The 18829-nt window shown below is 34.5% G+C and overlaps 1 protein-coding gene across 14 annotated transcripts in view; it reads right to left on the bottom strand.

The window, feature by feature from the left end:
* Positions 1-18829, bottom strand: part of EPHA5 (EPH receptor A5) — a 346930-nt gene that overhangs the window by 146920 nt on the left and 181181 nt on the right. For 4 of the 14 annotated variants that reach the window (XM_037026646.2, XM_037026647.2, XM_037026648.2 and 1 more), the window contains exons 4-5: positions 18402-18557; positions 14168-14503 (exon numbers count right to left, since the gene is read on the bottom strand). The exons of 4 other annotated variants lie outside the window; for them this stretch is intronic. In XM_037026646.2, the coding sequence (XP_036882541.2) occupies positions 14168-14503; positions 18402-18557 (492 nt within the window). The remainder of the gene's footprint in view (positions 1-14167; positions 14504-18401; positions 18558-18829) is intronic. 6 more of the 14 variants (XM_073237525.1, XM_037026641.2, XM_037026643.2 and 3 more) reach the window with 3 other exon arrangements.

Below are 18829 nucleotides of genomic sequence, written 5' to 3'. Positions count from 1 at the left end.
AACCATAAATCTAAAGGAAATCCTTATTTGAGTCCTAATTTAAGCATCAGTTTGCAATATAGGTGATATCCTCAAGCCTTCCAGGCTTGAAGATTAAACCAGCTAGCCTCTCTTTTATTACTAATGGAGGAAAATTTGTAGAAAGCAAGATAAAAAAGCCAGCATTCAAGGTATATTTTGTTTAATGGAAAGTATTCACATCTTCAGAAAATTTCCTCAAGCTACATGCTTGTCTTGATTAAAAAGATATTGGCATCTTTGTGCCAACCTACAAAATAGGTAATTTACTCTAACTTATTCCAAAAATATATCAAATGGACTGTTAATTATTAATAAAATTAGACAAAAAAGAATAAATGATGTTAGATATAATAGAATACGTAGTTAAATAATCTTAAAACATTTCCTTTCTCACTTCATGTTGTATTAATGTATCATTCAACAGCGGATCATTAAGAGTAAAGATTGATTATTACAGTATTGATGTTTATCAAACAAGGCATGACAATTTAAATAGACATAAGGGTATTTATAAAATGGCTTATCATCTATTTTTAATAAGTATATCTGTATATACCAAGTGGATTTGAATGAATGCCTCTATGGGCATGTACATTTGATAAAGGAGGCAAAACAGGAAAAACATAATGTGAAGTCAACAAGTTAACCCACATAGTCATTCTATGATAATGAACTTGATTCTATTGCTGCTCAGCTTAATGCCCAAATTGTCATTAATTCCTTTCTAATTGTTTTCATTTATTAGACTTTATTTTTCAAATCTTTAATTCCTCAGTGGGAAAATAAAATCCTGTAAGAATAGGGAATGCCTTCAACTACTTCTGTATCTTTCAGAATGCTCACTGGAGTCTAATGAATGCAGGAGGTGCTGAATAAAATCTTGATATATGAATGCATGACAATCAGCTTCAGGAAAACCACAGGAACACGTCATTTCAATACACTGTACCAGAAAACGTTTTGGTATTCTAAGTAAACTTTGTTTAGAACCTAATAGAGGACTCATGCATATGCTCGATTTAACCAGGATTTTGCATTTGTGGTTTCACTATTGCACTACACCTAAGATCACACTAAGATTTGCATGATGTCAGGCCATTGGGAATGCTTTCAGAACTTTGTTCTCAAGGACTCTCAATAAAGGGCAATGGCACTTCAGAGTGAGATTTTAAACAAATTGATATTCTGTGCATATCAATTTACAATATTCATCTTTATACAAATATATATCTTTAAACAGTTCATAGCAGATATGCCAATGAGACGATTGAATAGTTCAAATGCTAAGCTGCTCTGATTCTGAGCTGAGCCACAAGAATGCTTGATAGTTCACAAAGGAAATGGATCTTTGCCCATGTTTCTGTTGAACAGGGAATCAGCTTACAACCAGAACTGACACAAAAAAGCAGAGTTTAAACTGGCTTCTAGGTGAGCAGTGAGAAGAATAGAGTGCCCAGATTAAAGAGGAAGATAAGAGTATTAGCAAAATCATGGCAACTGTCAGCAGGTATTTTGTAGAGAGCTTTCGGGAAAAGCATAAAGCAAACTCAGTGAAGGGTTGCCACGATTTCCCTAAACAGGAGGCATAGGAAACAATTGTCAGAACCTCCAGCAAGCATAATTTTTCTCAAAATATGGACCAAAAACACCCTCCAACAGAGTCACTGCATGTGTTTGTGTGTGAGATAAAATATACAGTCCTGGGTCTTCCTTTGGATATATGGAATCATAAATGCAAGGTAGGCAATTCTTAAACACATTAAAGATAGAAAACACTGTGCACTGCCCTTAAGTAGCACAGTAATCATCGTACAAAATTCCTCTCTAGAATGGGTTCAGTCATTTTCAGTGAATTCTTTTGTCAAGATTAGAGTGTCTGAAGACGAGAGATTTAAAAAGCAGGCAGGCCAGCCAAGTAGTGGACCTTAAAAAAAAATACTAACATCTTATTTCAGAATTCTGGAAAACATACACTTATGAATTATAATTAGGGCTGTGTGTCTGAATCCTTAATTTTAAAAGAGAGAGAGAGAGACTGAACATAAGTAAACAAAAATCATTGACACAGAATGATTTGAAAAATTCGAAACATCTTTAAAACACATTATATATCAATATTGCTACCAATAACTGGAATTACAATACTGATTTGAATAATAGAGAAACCATCTATCTTATTCATTTATGGATTATTTTAACAAACCCAGGTGCTAGGCATTGCTGTGAATATCAAAGGAAGATCTCAGAAAAACAGACAAGAGAGCAAGTAGTTAAAAAAGCCTTGTGTCCCAGATTATGTTAGAGAGGCATGCCCAGACTGAAGAGCAGGAAAAGTTTTCTCAAGGAAGCAACAGTTTAAGCAGATCTGAAGACTGGTTTTTCTATGACAGCATATAAGAAATAGGCTTCAAATGCGACTACATCAAGCTAAAAAGCTTGTGTACAGCAAAGGACACCATCAGCAGAACAAAAAGACATCCTATAGTATGGGAGAATATATTTGTAATGACATATCTGACAAAGGGTTAACATCCAGAGTAGATAAAGAATTCATATGCAAATAATCCAATTAAAAAATGGGCAGAGGTATGAACAGATAATTCTCCAAAGAAGAAATTCAGATGGCCAAGAGGCAAATGAAAAGATGGTCCACATCGCTAATTTTCAGGGAAATACAAATTAAAACCACAGTGAGATAACACCTCACACCAGTTAGGATGACCAACATTGAAAAGACTAGGAATAACAAATGCTGGTGAGGATGCAGAGAAAGGGGAACTCTCCTACACTGCTGGTGAGATTGTAAATTAGTTCAACCATTGTGGAAGGCAATATGAAGGTTCCTCAAAAAACTAAAAATAAAAATGCCATTTGAGCTGGGAATTCCACTCCTAGGAATTTACCCAAACAAAACAAGTTCTTAGAATCAAAAAGACATATGCACCCCTATGTTTATTGCAGCACTATTTACAATAGCCAAGATATGGAAGCAATCTAAGTGTCCATCAGTAGATGATGGATAAAGAAGAGGTGGTACATATACACAATGGAATACTATTCAGCCATAAGAAGAAAACCAATCCTACTATTTGCAACAACATGGATAGAGCTAGAGGGTATTATGCTCAGTAAAATAAGCCAGGCGGAGAAAGACAAGTACCAAATGATTTCCCTCACTTGTGGAGTATAACGATGAAGCAAAACTGATGGAACAAAACAGCAGCAGACTCACCGACTCCAAAAGGGACTAGCGGTTACCACAGGGAAAGGGTAGGGAAGGGTGGGGGAAGGTGGTTGGATAGGGAGGGAGAAGGGAATTGAGGGTATCATGATTAGTACACACGGTGTGTGTGGGGATCATGGGGAAGACAGTGTAGCACAGAGAAGACAAGTAGTGACTCTGTGGCATCTCACTGCACCGATGGACAGTGACTGCAATGGGGTATGGGAGGTACTTGATAATAGGGGTGAATGTAGTAACCACATTGTTTTTCACGTGAAATCCTCATAAGAGTGTGTATCAATGATACCTTAATTAAAAAAAATAAAAAAGGAAAAGGCTTCAGGTAAAGAAAATAGCATGTGCAATATTTACTAGTGATTCAGAGGAGAATGGCTCTAGAAGAACTTCTTGGTTTAGATTCCTATTCCCTCACTTACTAGATTGAGACCTTAGGCAACTCACTTCACATCTTTAACTTCAGTTCTTCATCCTAAAAAATGGGAATAATAATAATATAGTATTATGAGGATATTGCTAAGATCAAATTAGAAAATGTAGTTCTTCACTTGGCAATGTGCACGTGGTAAGTGCTGAAACATGCTGCCTCTCATTGTGTCTGTGTTACCACAATAGGCAGAAGGGGGAAAGAGAAGGAACAGAAGATCCTAAAGTGCCTTTTTAGACACTAGATGAGCCTCCAGGAAGATTCTAAAGTCAGTGAACCAAACGGGAATCTTGATGGCTTCTAAAAATATTCCACCCCATCTACTAATCCTTATTAAATAAACCAGAGAAGAATCATAGACAAATCCATCACATTAGAATCTCATCTTTGAGCTGTGTTTTCAAAACAGCAAATAGGCATAGGAATGAACACAGAAGTTGCTTCTCATTGAAGCCAAATTTCAATGGAGATGGGCAGCTTCAGCTGGCAAAATTAAAGCTTTTGAAGGCAGCCATTGATCAGAACACTGATCTCGTCACTGAAGCATCAGCATGAGGCCATGTAGAGATTTCATGATATTCAATTAAATGTAACATTCGTCTCTATTTTCCTTAGTAACTTCATAACTGACCAAAATTAATATCCATCCACACTCATAAATGTAGTTAACAAAATTTTTATCTCCCCAAATAAATTTTTATGAAAATGAAATTTATGTCTCACTTTTTTGTACAAGATATTCCCTCCCTTTTTGCTCTTAACTCTGAGGCTGTTATACTCTCCCCCTTTTTTATGTTATTGCTCTGAATATTTTATCAAAATTAGAAAAATTTCAATGCTAATATAAACTCAGTGTTTTAAGAAATCAATGAAGATAAAATCACTGTCAGAAAATGAAGTTTCTTGGTTTACTTCTCCAAGTTTTAAGTGGTTACTTTTGTTACCTGTAATATCAGTGGTTCTATACCATTAGTTTTGCTTTTTAATCATTTTTCTCTTTCCATTTTACTTTACCAATGGGTTTGTCTATATAATACCCATAAAATCTAAAACCTATTTACCTTATAGTTTCTCCCATGGGCTGCCAGTATTTGGAATATTATTGAAAAGTTTCTTAAATACTAGTATAGTAACATGTATTAAAACATCATTACAATCTAGGCAATACACTCATTGTTTTATAGATGTTAACTCATTTCATCCTCACAACTATCCCATGTCATAGATATTATTTTTTTTTCCATTTTACAAGTGGAAAAAATGAGGTCCTATGACGTTTAGTATCTCACCCAAGTCACACAGCTAGGAAGTGACAGAGACAGTACAGAAATGAGAAAGTCTGGTTCCACAGTCTAGAAATTTAACCAATAGACTAATCTGCTTCTCTATTATAACAGAGTTAAAAATAGAAAAGTTTTTATTCCATTCATCTCATTTTGAAGACAATAAAATTATATGAGTTATACTATGCTAGAAAAATGGAGAAAAAAATGAAAATGTGGTCTACTAATTTTATTGTTTCCCTATTTTTCTTTCCTTCTTTTTGTAAAATAATATTTGTGTATATTGAATGAAAATCACTATTTTAGAGCTTTAAAATGAATGAAAAATTCCCACTAGCTGGGTGGTCAGAGAATCTGGGTCCCCATTACTGGGTAAGTGGATATGTAAAGTATAGTGGATATATGATGGCATAAGTGGCACATAAGACGCTAGAAGGTAACATGACTGAATCTATAAAACATTTTCATTATGGTGAAATTAGACAGAATGACATTTTTAATGTATCCATTATATTAATTTAAAAACATAGGCATGTGATATTAAACAAGCATTTAATAAGAGTACTTATGAATAAAAAGAAACAACATAAAATAGTCTGCTCTTTAGTGCAAGGAAATGGCAAATGAATTTGGGATAAAAGTGGTACATAAGAAAATGTATAAACCAGGTGAGGGTCTTACATAGTCCAAAATGGTAATGTCCTATGAGTAAAGGCATATTAGTAACTCAACTCTCAACACTAAAAATAAATAAAATGCATAGTAGAATGAAGAAAAGAACAAAGGAAGGGAGGAAGGAAGGAAGCAAAGAAGAAAAAGAGAGAAGAACCCAGTATCTTGGAAGTTAATTATCTAGTCAATACTGGAGACAAGAAGCTTCTTGAGAGAGAGAAAGAGAAAGAGAGTGGACAAATCAAAATATTAGAGACAACTTGTTTAACAATTATACAGAAAAACTTCTATTCAAATTTGAAAAATATTATTATATCATAGTTTGAAGGTCATCTTATGTGATTATAAAGCCTAGGTGATGAATTTTGTCTCTCCAACTTGGTGAATATAGCCACCAAACATGAACATTTTGCTGGAGGCAACACTGATTTTTCAGAAGCTTCAAATCCAAGATTCTGAAGTAGCAATGTGACTAGTGGCAGGAGCAATTGCAGTGAAGTCAAGTGCCTGCCATTTATTGCTTGACAGCTCAATGATTGTATGAGTCACTTAATATCCTTTATTAAAGGCCTTTTCTGTTTAAACTAGCTAGAGTAGACTTTGTTTGCAACTGAGACAAAAATGTTCCAAAAAGAGAAATGTTGTACCTAGGGTCATCTCAAAGTGCTTTTTTTTTTTTTTTTATTGAGAGGGCATCTCTCATAAAATTCTGTACAGGGGACTCAATGCACAATCATTAATCAACCCCAAGCCTAATTCTCAACAGTCTCCAATCTTCTGAAGCATAATGAACAAGTTCTTACATGTTGAACAAGTTCTTACATAGTGAATAAGTTCTTACATGGTGAACAGTGCAAGGACAGTCATACCACAGAAACTTTCGGTTTTGATCATGCATCATGAACTATAAACAATCAAGTCAGATATGATGATTCATTTGATTTTTATACTTGATTTATATATGAGTCCCACAGTTCTCCCTTATTATTATTATTATTATTATTATTTTTTAATAAAATGCTGAAGTGGTAGGTAGATGCAAGATAAAGGTAGAAAACATAATTTAGTGCTGTAAGAGGGCAAATGTAGATGATCAGGTCTGTGCCTATAGACTAAGTATTAATCCAAGCTAGACAAGGGCAACAAAACATCCACGGATGCAGAAGATTTCTCTCAAAACGGGGTGGGGGTGAGGTTCTAAGCCTCACTTCTGTTGATCCCCAATTTCTCACCTGATGGCCCCCCTGCGACTGTGCCTGTCTTAGGTTGTTCCTCCCTTGAGGAATCTTACCCGTCTCTGGCTAACCAGTCATCTTCTGGGGCTATACAGGGAAATGTAAAGTTGGTAAGTGAGAGAGAAGCAATATTGTTTGAAAAGGTTAGCTTTTTACTTCTTTGCAGATTTATGCCCTGTGGCTTCTATGCCCAGCATTTGTCTTGAGGTATCTTTACCACTTGGAAGAATTATGATACTTGGTAATTTTCTATATGAGGCACTAATTCTACTAAAGGGTTGTAATTAGGAAGGAAGAAGAAAAGCTATAGAAGTAGCAGATGGAAGAAAACATGGGAAGATTGATTATTTCTTTGACATATCTTCTCGTAGAGTAACATAAGCATGTATAGGTTTTAAACTACTAATTAAATTGTGTACACACATTAACATAATAGGAATACAGCTACATAACAAAAGCAGCCCTACAGTTACCAGCCATATCCAGTGAAACCAAGAAAACCAGTTAGGTACCCTAGGCATTTGTGAAAATTTATCAACGATATGATGGATATTGTCTAACTGAATTTGAATAGTTTGAGAAAAATCAGACAAATTAAAACAACACATTCCTGGGAACTGTTCACATCCCATATGTTCTTTTAACAGTAGATAGTCTATAGTCAGATGATTTTGGAGCATCAAAGTGCTTTTTGAAGATAATATTTTTGGCGACCTAAGTACACCTGTTTTAGTACTGTAAATTCCACCTGTTTAGTACTTTAGTGTGAGAAAAACAATAAATATGAGAAGCATTGGCTACATCTAACTGGACTATTTATTTAAAGAAATAAAGTAAGTAGCTCCAAGTTTAAATTCTCAGCTCAAGTCATACTAAGATGATTAGAGAGCCTCCACACCATAAATACCTCCTCTTACAGTAAAAAGGAAGACAAAGCCATACATCAAAATTGAAGTCTTAATCCATAGAATTCTGGAATTACAAAGATGATTAAATTTATTTCCTTGTTTTATGAGAATATAAGGTCTTTGATTGGGAAAACAGTGAAATCTTGGGCATTTGAATGCAGATATGTGAGAGAATTCAGATGACTCAAAATATTCTCACTTTCTAAAACTGCTGAGTCTCTCTTGCCCTGACTCAGCTGTTTCACAGCTGACTGAGGGTGCTATCCCTTTATGTCTTCAGTGCCAAGTCCAAACTTTACTGAAGATCATTATTAACTGATAGAATGATGAAAATCTATTCTTGTCCAAATCTATTATTCCATCTGAACTCAGGATCCCAACATCTTCTTGGAGGCCAATTACCTAGTCAATATTGGGAACAAGAAGCTTCCTGAATATAAGCCTCACAAGATTCTGGAAATTAAGTTTGTAAAGCATAAGGGATATGCATGAAGATGGATTTCATCGTGTTTCAAGAAAATTAATTAAAGCTGGTACAAGTGCATGAATAGAGATTCTGCATTCAATGTGCTTCTTCAAGTAGCTGGGACAAGTGCTAAATTCAATTAACTGGCCAAAATCTGGAGCAAAGGTGTCCCAAGTTAAGTAAAGTTCAGATACTGGGGATTCCTTATTTCCTTGCAGAAGAAGAAATGAAGTGACCTACTGAAATAGGAATGCTAAAATGGATTTATTTCTCAAGACCTATGAAGCTACACACTACTTACATCTGGGCTCAGAAAGAGCCCAGAAGACATTTTCTTCACTGTAATGATGAGACATAAATTGACGAGGACAGTACCACCCTTATAAACAAAATCTCTGTAATCTGTTTTTGTACTTGAGGGCACAGACATTGAAACTGCTGTGAAATGGTTTCTTGATTTCTGTAGGATTCCGGTGTGGCAGAAACCAAATAGGAGCACTTGTCCACTGGAAAGGTGTGCATGGGGAGCAGGATTTGAATGGTATATGTCAGTAGTCTGGCATTCAGAGTACGGAATGGTAAAAACTAGTACTCTGGCACTCAGAGACTGAAATAATGCATCATTTGATCTGTTTCATCAGTGATAACAATATCTGAGAAATACAAATCAAAATTTAGTGACATAGTTAGCCATGATCTCTCACCAACTCCCAGACCTGAGTTAATTTACAGGTAGTCCCTGACTTACAATGGTTCAATTTATGATTTTTCAGCTTTATGAGGTGTGACACTGATATGCATTCAACAGAAACCACACTTCAGATTTTGAGTTTTGTTTTTTTCCTGGGCTAGCAATATGCAGCATGACCCTCGCTCATGGTGCTGGGCAGTAGTGAGGAGCTGCTCCCAGTCAGCCACGCAGTCACGATGGTAAAGCACCAATTCACTTACAACCATTCTGCTTTTCACCTTCAGTACAGTATTCAATAAATTACATGAGATATGCGATTATATAAATTAGACTTCGTGTTTCATGATTTTGCCCTACTGTGAACTAATGTAACTGTCTTGAGCATGTTTAAGGTAGACTAAGGTAAGCTATGATGTTCAGTAGATTAAGGTGCATTAAATGTATTTTTTGCCTTATGGTGTTTTCAGCTTATGATGGGTACACTAGGACATAACCCGGTTGTAAACTGAAGAAGAACTGTATTACCCCAGTACCCCTCGAATGAAGAGAAAGGTGATTGTCCTTAAAGAAGGACTTGCAGTAGCAGCGTATGTTAACATTGTACATATTCCCCTTAGCTTTTCTGAAAGGTGTCTCTGCCATTTCTAAATAAATGGGGGGGGGGGATGGTAAATGCCCAGACCTTTCATATGCTATTGTATATTGCTTCTGAGCTAACACTAATCCCTGTGGATACAGAATACCACTAAGGAACATTAGTCCAACTGAAGGCTGTGGAGGTAATATGACAAACGAGATCTTGTCCTGAGCCCATATTACAATTGACACAGTGATGCCTCCATTCTATCCTTTATTTCACCAAATCATTGGTATATATTTGGAAGATTTACCCTGAAACTGGCAGAAATCTCTTTTTGTCTTTGAGACCTAAAAGCTATAAAACTGTAAAAATGGCCAAATCTCCCTCCTACCAAAAGAGTAAATACAAATCTTTATTATATCCATGGGGGAATGCAGCAATTAGTGCCACCATAAAAAATATGAAAGATTTAAAAAGAGGGGGTTAACACACATGCAGATTAAAATTACCTGTTCAGTTTGTATAAACACAAACTAGTCGTGGCAAGTGATAGTACATTTTATCAGGTGGTTATTACAAACATAACCAATATGGTCTCTCTACTGGAGAATATCAAAAAAGGCCCTCACAATTGTTATAATAATGGTCTAAGAAGTGGCAATGAACTTTTTTTGGTAACATCTCAATAAACAGAGACCATTAGCAAACGTTTTTTTGCCCCTCGGGAAAAACAATGTACCTTCACTGTCTTGTTCAGTATTCTCTTCAGTTTCCAAATCTACAGCATAATTTAGTCTTCAGAAACCCTGATCATTTCAATATCCTATGAGACATCATACTGGTTGACAACATGAATGGCATCAAACTAAAAGTGTCTGATTAATGGTGTTATCAAGTCCCCAAACACCTTTCCAAGAACCAAAAAATTAAATCCATTAAAATAGAGAGAACACCTTCTTAAGTAATATTTCTGAAAGCCTGGGACAGTTTGGGACATCCCCTCCGAAGTGTTTGCTGTGCTTTGCAACTCTTATTAGGTCAACCTAGCCCAAGATTCTAAGAGTCTAAGACTACCAAAACAATTAAAATTTTGTCTATTGCAGCTTTGAAGTAGGACTCCATACCTTTGCATATTAAAATATTAATAATATGTAGGGAGGGGTTAGAATGAGCTTTTTTTGGCGGGGGACAAAATATACATTTGTATATATTAAAAGAGTTTTAAACCAGCTCTTGATACAGTATGCCTATTATAAAATTATTTTGAAATAAAAACTTAATATGTTTATAGAAAAATACGATTAAATGTGCACTCTTGTTAGCAGATACTGAAATGTTTAAAGTATTTGCTTTCGATGGAATTTTTTATGCTATATGTTGCTCTCTCTCTTTGTCCACCTATCATCTATCTATATATAGCCATTCATCTAGTTCATCGATCTAGAAGATATATATTTAAGATGCCCTAAAAGAATAAAACAGAACAAGTGTTTTCATGTAAATAACCTAGATACTTTTTTTCAATGAAAGATTATTATGTGTAAGTTAAATTTTTGAAAGAATGTGTTAGGTATGGTAGATGTAAACTGTCTGGAAAACTAGAGAAAATCAATGAATTTTATTCCCTAAGCCATCATTCTACCCATTTTGCAATTTGACTATTTATTAAGAATTCTTTAAATAATTTACATGTTCACATTGTATTTTCCTACCATTTCCCCCTTCCTGACAGACAACATTTCTTTACATCCGTGTAAAATATTTTTCTCTTGTTTTTTCTTCTCACTGTCTTCATTTTCTTGACCTTGAAAATCCTCACAATTTTGCACTTCTTTCCTTCAATCTCAGTACTATTTGCTGCACTTTACAAGGACTGTAAGTTTCAACTAATTCTAGTATTTAGCTTTTTTTTAAAGTTTTATATTTTGACTCAACCATTAAATCACATGCAAAAAAGTATCATTTGAATACAGACAACTTCTCACAAAAGCATGAGGCTAGACTCTGTAATGATATAATGGCTGGGAAAATGTTTTAAATATTGTATAAACATCCATCAGTTACCTATTAATCACTATATTCACCAATAAATCATTATTTCTTTTTACAGACTCATCAGCCAAGATTACCTAAACAATTTCAGTTCCTAGTTAATGCAAGATTCTCATCTTGAAAAAATTACTATTTTCTCTTCCTGTACTCTGAATATAATTTTGAATCTTGACAGTTCATACATTGCACTGATGCCACATAAAATAAATCAAACGGAAAATGCCTGAACAGATTACTAATTTCAATCAAATCACTTATGAAAGAAATGTATTTTTCAAAAAACACTCCTTAGAGGAGATTGACACTAACACTGAAATCTGTAGAAAGAAGTTTTATATAAAACACAGACATGGTACAGATAACTTCTTACAATTTAATGTTTAAAAAATATTTAGGCATTAAAAACTAACTCCTACAGCCCACATCTATGGTGTTGGTACTTAATAAATATCCAGTAACTATGGTATTAAATCTAAGAATTTTTAGGAGCTACTTGAAGTTAATATTTTTGGAAATTGAGACTTGGTCTTCAGTGTCAGATACTGAGAAAAATCTCCGTATTTTGATTTTTTGGTAGGCTGACAAGGAATTACAGTATGTATATACTGAGAATTTGGAAAAAGGCAGCAACCAAAAGCCAACAAACTGCCCACTCTGAATACTGAGGTTTGTTCTACATGATAGCCATGCCTTGGACAACTGGAAGAATTGATTCCTTCTTGGCATTTAAGGTATTTAGAGTTCAAAGAACGTGCTTTGCAATCTGAACAGGCCACTATGTCAAAGACAATTAGAGCAAATGTTTATTAAGCACACCATCTTAAAAATAAGCAGTAATTTCCCACATCTAATTCATCAGATAAATACCTTTCAAAGAAGTTACAGTTATGAAAGCTAGAAATGTTCTCTCAAAGGAATACAATGATTACGGATTTAGTATGCGTCCAGGATGTTAAAAGAAGATCCTCACATAGAACCAAGTAAAGTTGAAAGATGTTGTATAAGAAGCCTGAAATCACATGTTAAAAGCCAGGATTTTGAAGATATGGTAAGACAGTTCACATTTACTCAACACTTGTGACATCTAAATATTCTGTGAAAAATCAGCGTCTCCCAGTATTGCCAGGAGCTGAGTCTATACTGAAGGGGAACTTAATTTTTACTATTCCTGTCCAATTTTTTAGCACTTTCATTAATTTCACCTTAGGTAGGGAGTAAATGGAGGAACATATAAAGTGTTCAGTGGCACTGTCATATATGTGTGCAATGTTTTCTCTCATGGAATAAAAACCATGCTGTGGACATGTGTTTAACATACATTGGAACATCTAGGGTGTTTAGAATGATTCTCAGTGAATTATTCAAATATCTTCATATCATTGGGCTACTCTTAAATGTTTACCTCTCTTTTATCAATCAGAAACAACTATGAGCTCAACTGTATGCATTTTCTTACTCTCAAAAGATAACTTGATTTACCTGACACATACAACAATTCAAATTATTTTGGCCAAGACATGATTACCAACAGCTTTCTCTTGTCAACCCAGTCATTCCACAACCCACAAAAACTTACACCAAGGTTATATGAACTAAGTCCTGTTCGATTCAGTCAAGCACATCCTATTTCACGGTGAGTATTGCTGGCTGGCAATGATGTCTTCACCAACCAATGTGTACTAGTGAGGTGACAAGCTTATGCCCTCGGACTGAGAGCTGTGGCCAGGGAATAGAGGGAGCTTACATATAATGACTCTTCTGGTCAGATACTTGTAGACAAAAAGTTTATAAATTATTCATAGGCTTTGAATGATTCTTGTCACATAATAGGTTGAATTATTAATTCATTTATTGTTTATATTTGGTTTTTATTTTACCAGAAAAGAACCCCTCTAGATTGATTTACTTAAAATTGAATGTCTGAGGGGAAAATATAGGGCAATTAGTAGCTCAAGCAAAACTGTACTCCCCACTCCCTAATAATTTCTCCCTAATATTCCAAGGTCTTCAAATAGATATAGATGTTTGTATGTGGTTGTACAGTATTTTATAGTTATTCTAATTTTGATAAATGAATTTATCAAAGAAAAATTGACTTTTTCTTTGCATTTTTATTAAAATAAGAATAAAAGCCTACTTAATTCTATAAAGAAAATTCAGCTATGCTGCCAAACAAGCAAACAAGCAAATAAAACCTGACTGATTACATGCTATATTAATGAATTAAACAAAAAATTTTAAGTGAACAAAACAACAAAAAAATGTTAATTTGGGCTATAATTGCATGGTGTGATATATGAGACAGAAAATTTTTCTGCAAATGGATTTGAGCCAAAAAGCAATTTTTAATAAAAATATTCATTTTAAACTTATCTTTTTTTTCTGTTCCTGGATGTGTCTCCTAAGAAGGCCTTAACTCTTTTCATTTGTTTAAAACTAATAAAAGCATTTTGAGATGGATTCTATTTTGTCCTAACCCTCTGGTGCTTGGGAAGTTTTGTCACAGAGCTCAGGCAACTTAGCCCTCGTCTGCGGAGATGACTGACCGAGTTCGGCCTAAGGTATATAATGTGAGCAGTCATCACACTTACCTGCTTGATTTGTGGTTACATTTACAGACACATACTGCCGGACTCCTGGGCTCAAGTCGGACACTCCATTCACTGCCTCAATCTCAAAGGTATAGTTTGTGTGAGCGAGCAGATCCACCATCATGACAGAGGTGTTTTTCAGGCCGGTTTGCTGGGGGAGGTACCTGACATGACCGCCACACCCGTCACACACACCTGCTGGGGAGTTGCACTTCTTGCATGCAATATAATATGACACATCTTTCCTTCCACCAGTGTCAGCAGGAGGAATCCATTCCAGAAAGACACTAGTTTCATTAACATTTGAGATGGCATTCCGAGGAGCTGAGGGGGGTCCTGGTTTGCAAAGTAAAGTGAGAAAGACATATTTTAAGATGATAAAATTATGCATCATTTACTACACAAATCCCTGGTCTGAAGGGAAAAAAATTGGTTTGTAATCAATCTTGTAATAGGGAGAATGCAAGAGTTATCCATTTGTGATAACCTGAAAAATCTTGTTATAGTTTTGTAGGGATGATAACGGGGTTTATACTGTATAGAAATGATTTATCTTGCTGTTGTTATGACATCAGTTAAAGCAGATGTTTTCCTTAGTGTATATGTAAAGAATTACAGAGTAAAACTATGTATGCAAAATTAACGTTAGATAAAATTATACATTCTAAAAGTGGCAAGTCCTTTGGCAAATCCAAGGAAAAATTCTCCTTGGGGATCGTTGAACTGTTTACTTTCTCACTGGTACTTGTCCCTGAAACCAGGAAAGCAATAAGCTCAGGTAAAAACAGATTTTTTCAGTGTGGCTCTTGACTACAGATTTTGCCGCAAGGGAAAAAATAGCCTTAGTTTATCTCAAAATAAATTGCATTAGCTACTTGTAAATCACCAACAGAATTAGGAACCTCCCTCAAATGTCAAGAAAAAACTAGAATTTAAGTAGTTGGTCAACATTAGAATCCATAGTAACATTTTGCTTACTTTGATATTGTTTTAATATCATGGCTCTGCAAATTGTGACTTTACCTAATTGGAAAAAAAAATTTATTTTAAAAACAACTAAAAAAAACACTACAAGAGGAAGAATGGAAGTGTTCAGATCTTGAAGAAATGGTGGAACAAATTTATATATTAATAATATACATATGAATGTTACTTTATTTTTAAAACTAGTAATTTGCACACTAAAGAGAACTAAAACTGATTGCATATTAATTGTATCAAATGGTGGGAGATGTTGATAATGGAGAAAGCTACGTATTTGTGCTGGCAGAGGATATATAAGAAATCTCTGTGCTCTTCTCTGAATTTTGTTGTGAACCTAAGACTGCTCTAAAAAAAATTAATTGCATAATATATGACTCGGTAGTTGATTTTCAGATATTTAGAATTACAATCCAGTCAAATATTAATGTTATGTGATCAGAGTTTCTCAAAGAAAAAGTACATGTATATTTGTCTCAGACGTCATTAGTAAAGATTTTCTGAAAGAATAGAATGGGCTGGGTGGTAGATGAATGGTTCATAAGCACAAATTAAGCTACCAAGGATGACATAGCTTAGTTATGTTAATATTCATTGTATGTTCTAAATATAGAGATTAATATAAATTTCTACCTAATGTTTATGAAGCTATGATTGATGAGGACTAAATTTATAAGTGATAGTAAAGCTACCTAGTATTTAAGATGTCATTTCAATTAACTTAAGAATTGCCTTTTTTGACAAAACAATCCACATCTTAGCTATAATTATGGTTGAATCCTTTGAATTTCACCATATGTACAACCTCACACACTTAAAAAAAAAAGTGACTTTTAAGTTGAAACAATTACTGAAGATGGAAATACAAGAATCCTTTTATTATAACCTTTAACTTATTTAACAGTTTAAAGTTACTGAGAAAATGTAATTTTTCGAGAAAAAGGTAAAATATACCCGATATATGTCTGGTTTGGAAAGATATACAACTTTGTTTTTTGTTTTCCCACCAACTGAAATATACCCCCATTTAACACCTTTCCTCTAAATCTGTAAAAATACATCAGAGTCTGACTCGTCCTGTTTTGACTCTGCTATTAACAGCCCCTTAACATTTCGGCAGAGGCACGTGTGCCTCTTGAAATAATGAAACTTAAATTCAAGAGACACCCTAAAGCAGAGGTAAAAAGTAGAGGCCCAAACTGACATTCATCTAAAAAATAATGTAATGAAATTCCATTGTCCCGCTCATAGTGACGTATGAACCAAAGTAGAGCTGTAAGAAGTACCCTTGTATTAGGCAGATTCATTAGAATATTTATTTGTGTTTGATTTTCTTTTCTGGTAAGTTTACAACATTCCGTTTTTCATATATATATATGTATATGTCCAGAAAAATTTTAAAAGGCATTGGAACCATAAATTTAATTCCAAAAAGCCAAAGGAAAAGCAAAATTCAAGATTGTCGTCTGAACATCAATCAAGCCATCTGTTTGAGGGGATCAGATGCAGTATTTGTGGTACTATGAATGCAACTAAAAACAGAACACACACACTCACAGATTACATATTAGAAAGATCTTCTACAGGAGCCCAAATAGTCTTTTTGAGAGATGCATACAAATTAGCGTTCTTTCGAGACACAGTGTTAGAAATTTACACACCTGGAGACAGAGAAAATATGAAGCCTCAGGTCCTGCTAGAGAGTTTAACAGTCCTTGCCATCAGAGCAGAGGCTCTCTCTTACCCCAAATCTAACAAATTTACAGGAAACGAGACTTGCATTTATGCTAAGAAAGAGAAAGATCATGGCTAGACCACTTAAAATAATAATTAGAAAATGAAATTTAATTTTCTGCCTCAAAAAAAACCAAGACAAGGTTTTTTCTCCCTAATTTGCCACATTATTGTCTAACCACATTTCCCCCTACTATCTGGGCATTATTTTGCTCTGAGTAATCAAAATAATATCCACTGCAACCAAACCACATCATATTCAATTATAGCTTATATAGCCTCTCTTCAAACATACCCTCCCAAGAGTATAAATAAGAATGCCATTTATTCATTTGACAAGCATTTGTTTACACTTAGAAATCATCTAGCCCATAAAATTATCAGTCTTGTAGTAAAAGAATGAGCTTTAGCAATGTAAAACTAATTAATATCATTTGAGGAATTATAAAAATGTTTCACTGACTAGGAAATTCAGACACTGAAATTCAATCAGAATTTGTGATTATTTGATTAAAGAAATTATATGTGTTTTTATATTTAATACTAACAAGTAGTAAATTAAAAAATTTTTTGTCATCATCTTTGAGAGCAACTACCACTTACTGGTATCTAAAATACTGAAACAGGACAAGTTGTAGAAATTAAATATTAAGAGGAGAAAGGGCTCACTTTTCTTCCCTTTCATTTGCTGTGTTTGTTTGATTTGCCATAGAGATTGTGAATGTTGCAAAGCTATGGAAATATTTTCATTGACCAAACAAATACAAAAATTTATTTCCCTCCCAGAAACATGTGGAACACTAAAAAAAAAAAAAAAAGCACCAAGAACATTAATGAATGTGGATGCATCCACTGTAAATGTTGGAATTAAATGCATGATATTCATCAGTATATGATTATCTGATCATGGAGTTAGTAATAGTTAAGGACACTCACTAACAAGAAACATGATGACTGCTTGAAAATCCTAGCTAAAGATTGGTTTTATATGTGACTCTTGAATCTGATTTGCAATGCCTAGAACTCCATGTTCTTGCAGTGTTTCCTGTCTTCTTTTATGAATGAATTTCTCTTTGGCCTTTACAGGTGAGTGGGGCAGGTTAGAAAAAGAAGACAATTGTGCCATTTTCTGCTTGTTTATGTGATCAGAAACTTGGGTTGAAATCAGAAAGAAAAGAAAAAAGGTTTACTATGAACAAGGAAAGGGATTTATCAAAATTATACTTGGTTATTACGACCACTCAAAGAAATCACAAAATAGAACAAAAAATTCTATGTGTGTGTCTAAGATGTTGAATTTGAAAGTAAAGGAAATGGATGCTTCTAACAGTGAGTGATAAAAGAGACTTAAGCTTTTCAATGCTTACTCAAGAACACTGCAATTGGGTGAAAAGCGGTACTGGCAGTAAAACATTATGCCTGTTTAGGAGAAATGGTAAGAGAATGCAACAGGCTCCATCATGCTCTTTCTTCAAGCTGGTGAAAGTTAGCCTCACCAAATATCCATGAGTTTCCTTACTTGTGCATGCCATTGTGGGTGGATCAGACTCCCTCCTGAAATAATCCTTTTCACAGACACAAGAGGTTGAAGCTTCCTCATGGGTGTAACTGTGAGGTGGGCATTTGCTGCAGCTCTGGCTGTGAGGTGAGGCTTTGAAGAACCCAGGTCTGCACACTGTCAAAAGAAACAAGAGACTAAGCTTTTCCCTGGAACAGATGCAGTGTTTGTTTTGTGAATAATGTCATTCTTTTGACTAGTATACACATATTACATATGACACAATCTTTGCATTAATTTAAAATTTTTTTCATAAGCTTCTGGATCATAAATACCAGGCTATTTATTCAGATTATCAAATATTTAATTATTGAAATTAAACATGTTTGCAATGTATATATTTTTAATGATGTTTATGCTACAGGAGCTTACAAGAAATTATGTTAAAA

This window comes from Manis javanica, chromosome 5 (assembly GCF_040802235.1).
Source record: "Manis javanica isolate MJ-LG chromosome 5, MJ_LKY, whole genome shotgun sequence".
Taxonomy (NCBI): Eukaryota; Metazoa; Chordata; class Mammalia; order Pholidota; family Manidae; genus Manis; species Manis javanica.
The sequence above is the reverse complement of the archived record's forward strand: the minus strand, read 5'-3'. Positions and strand labels throughout refer to the sequence as shown.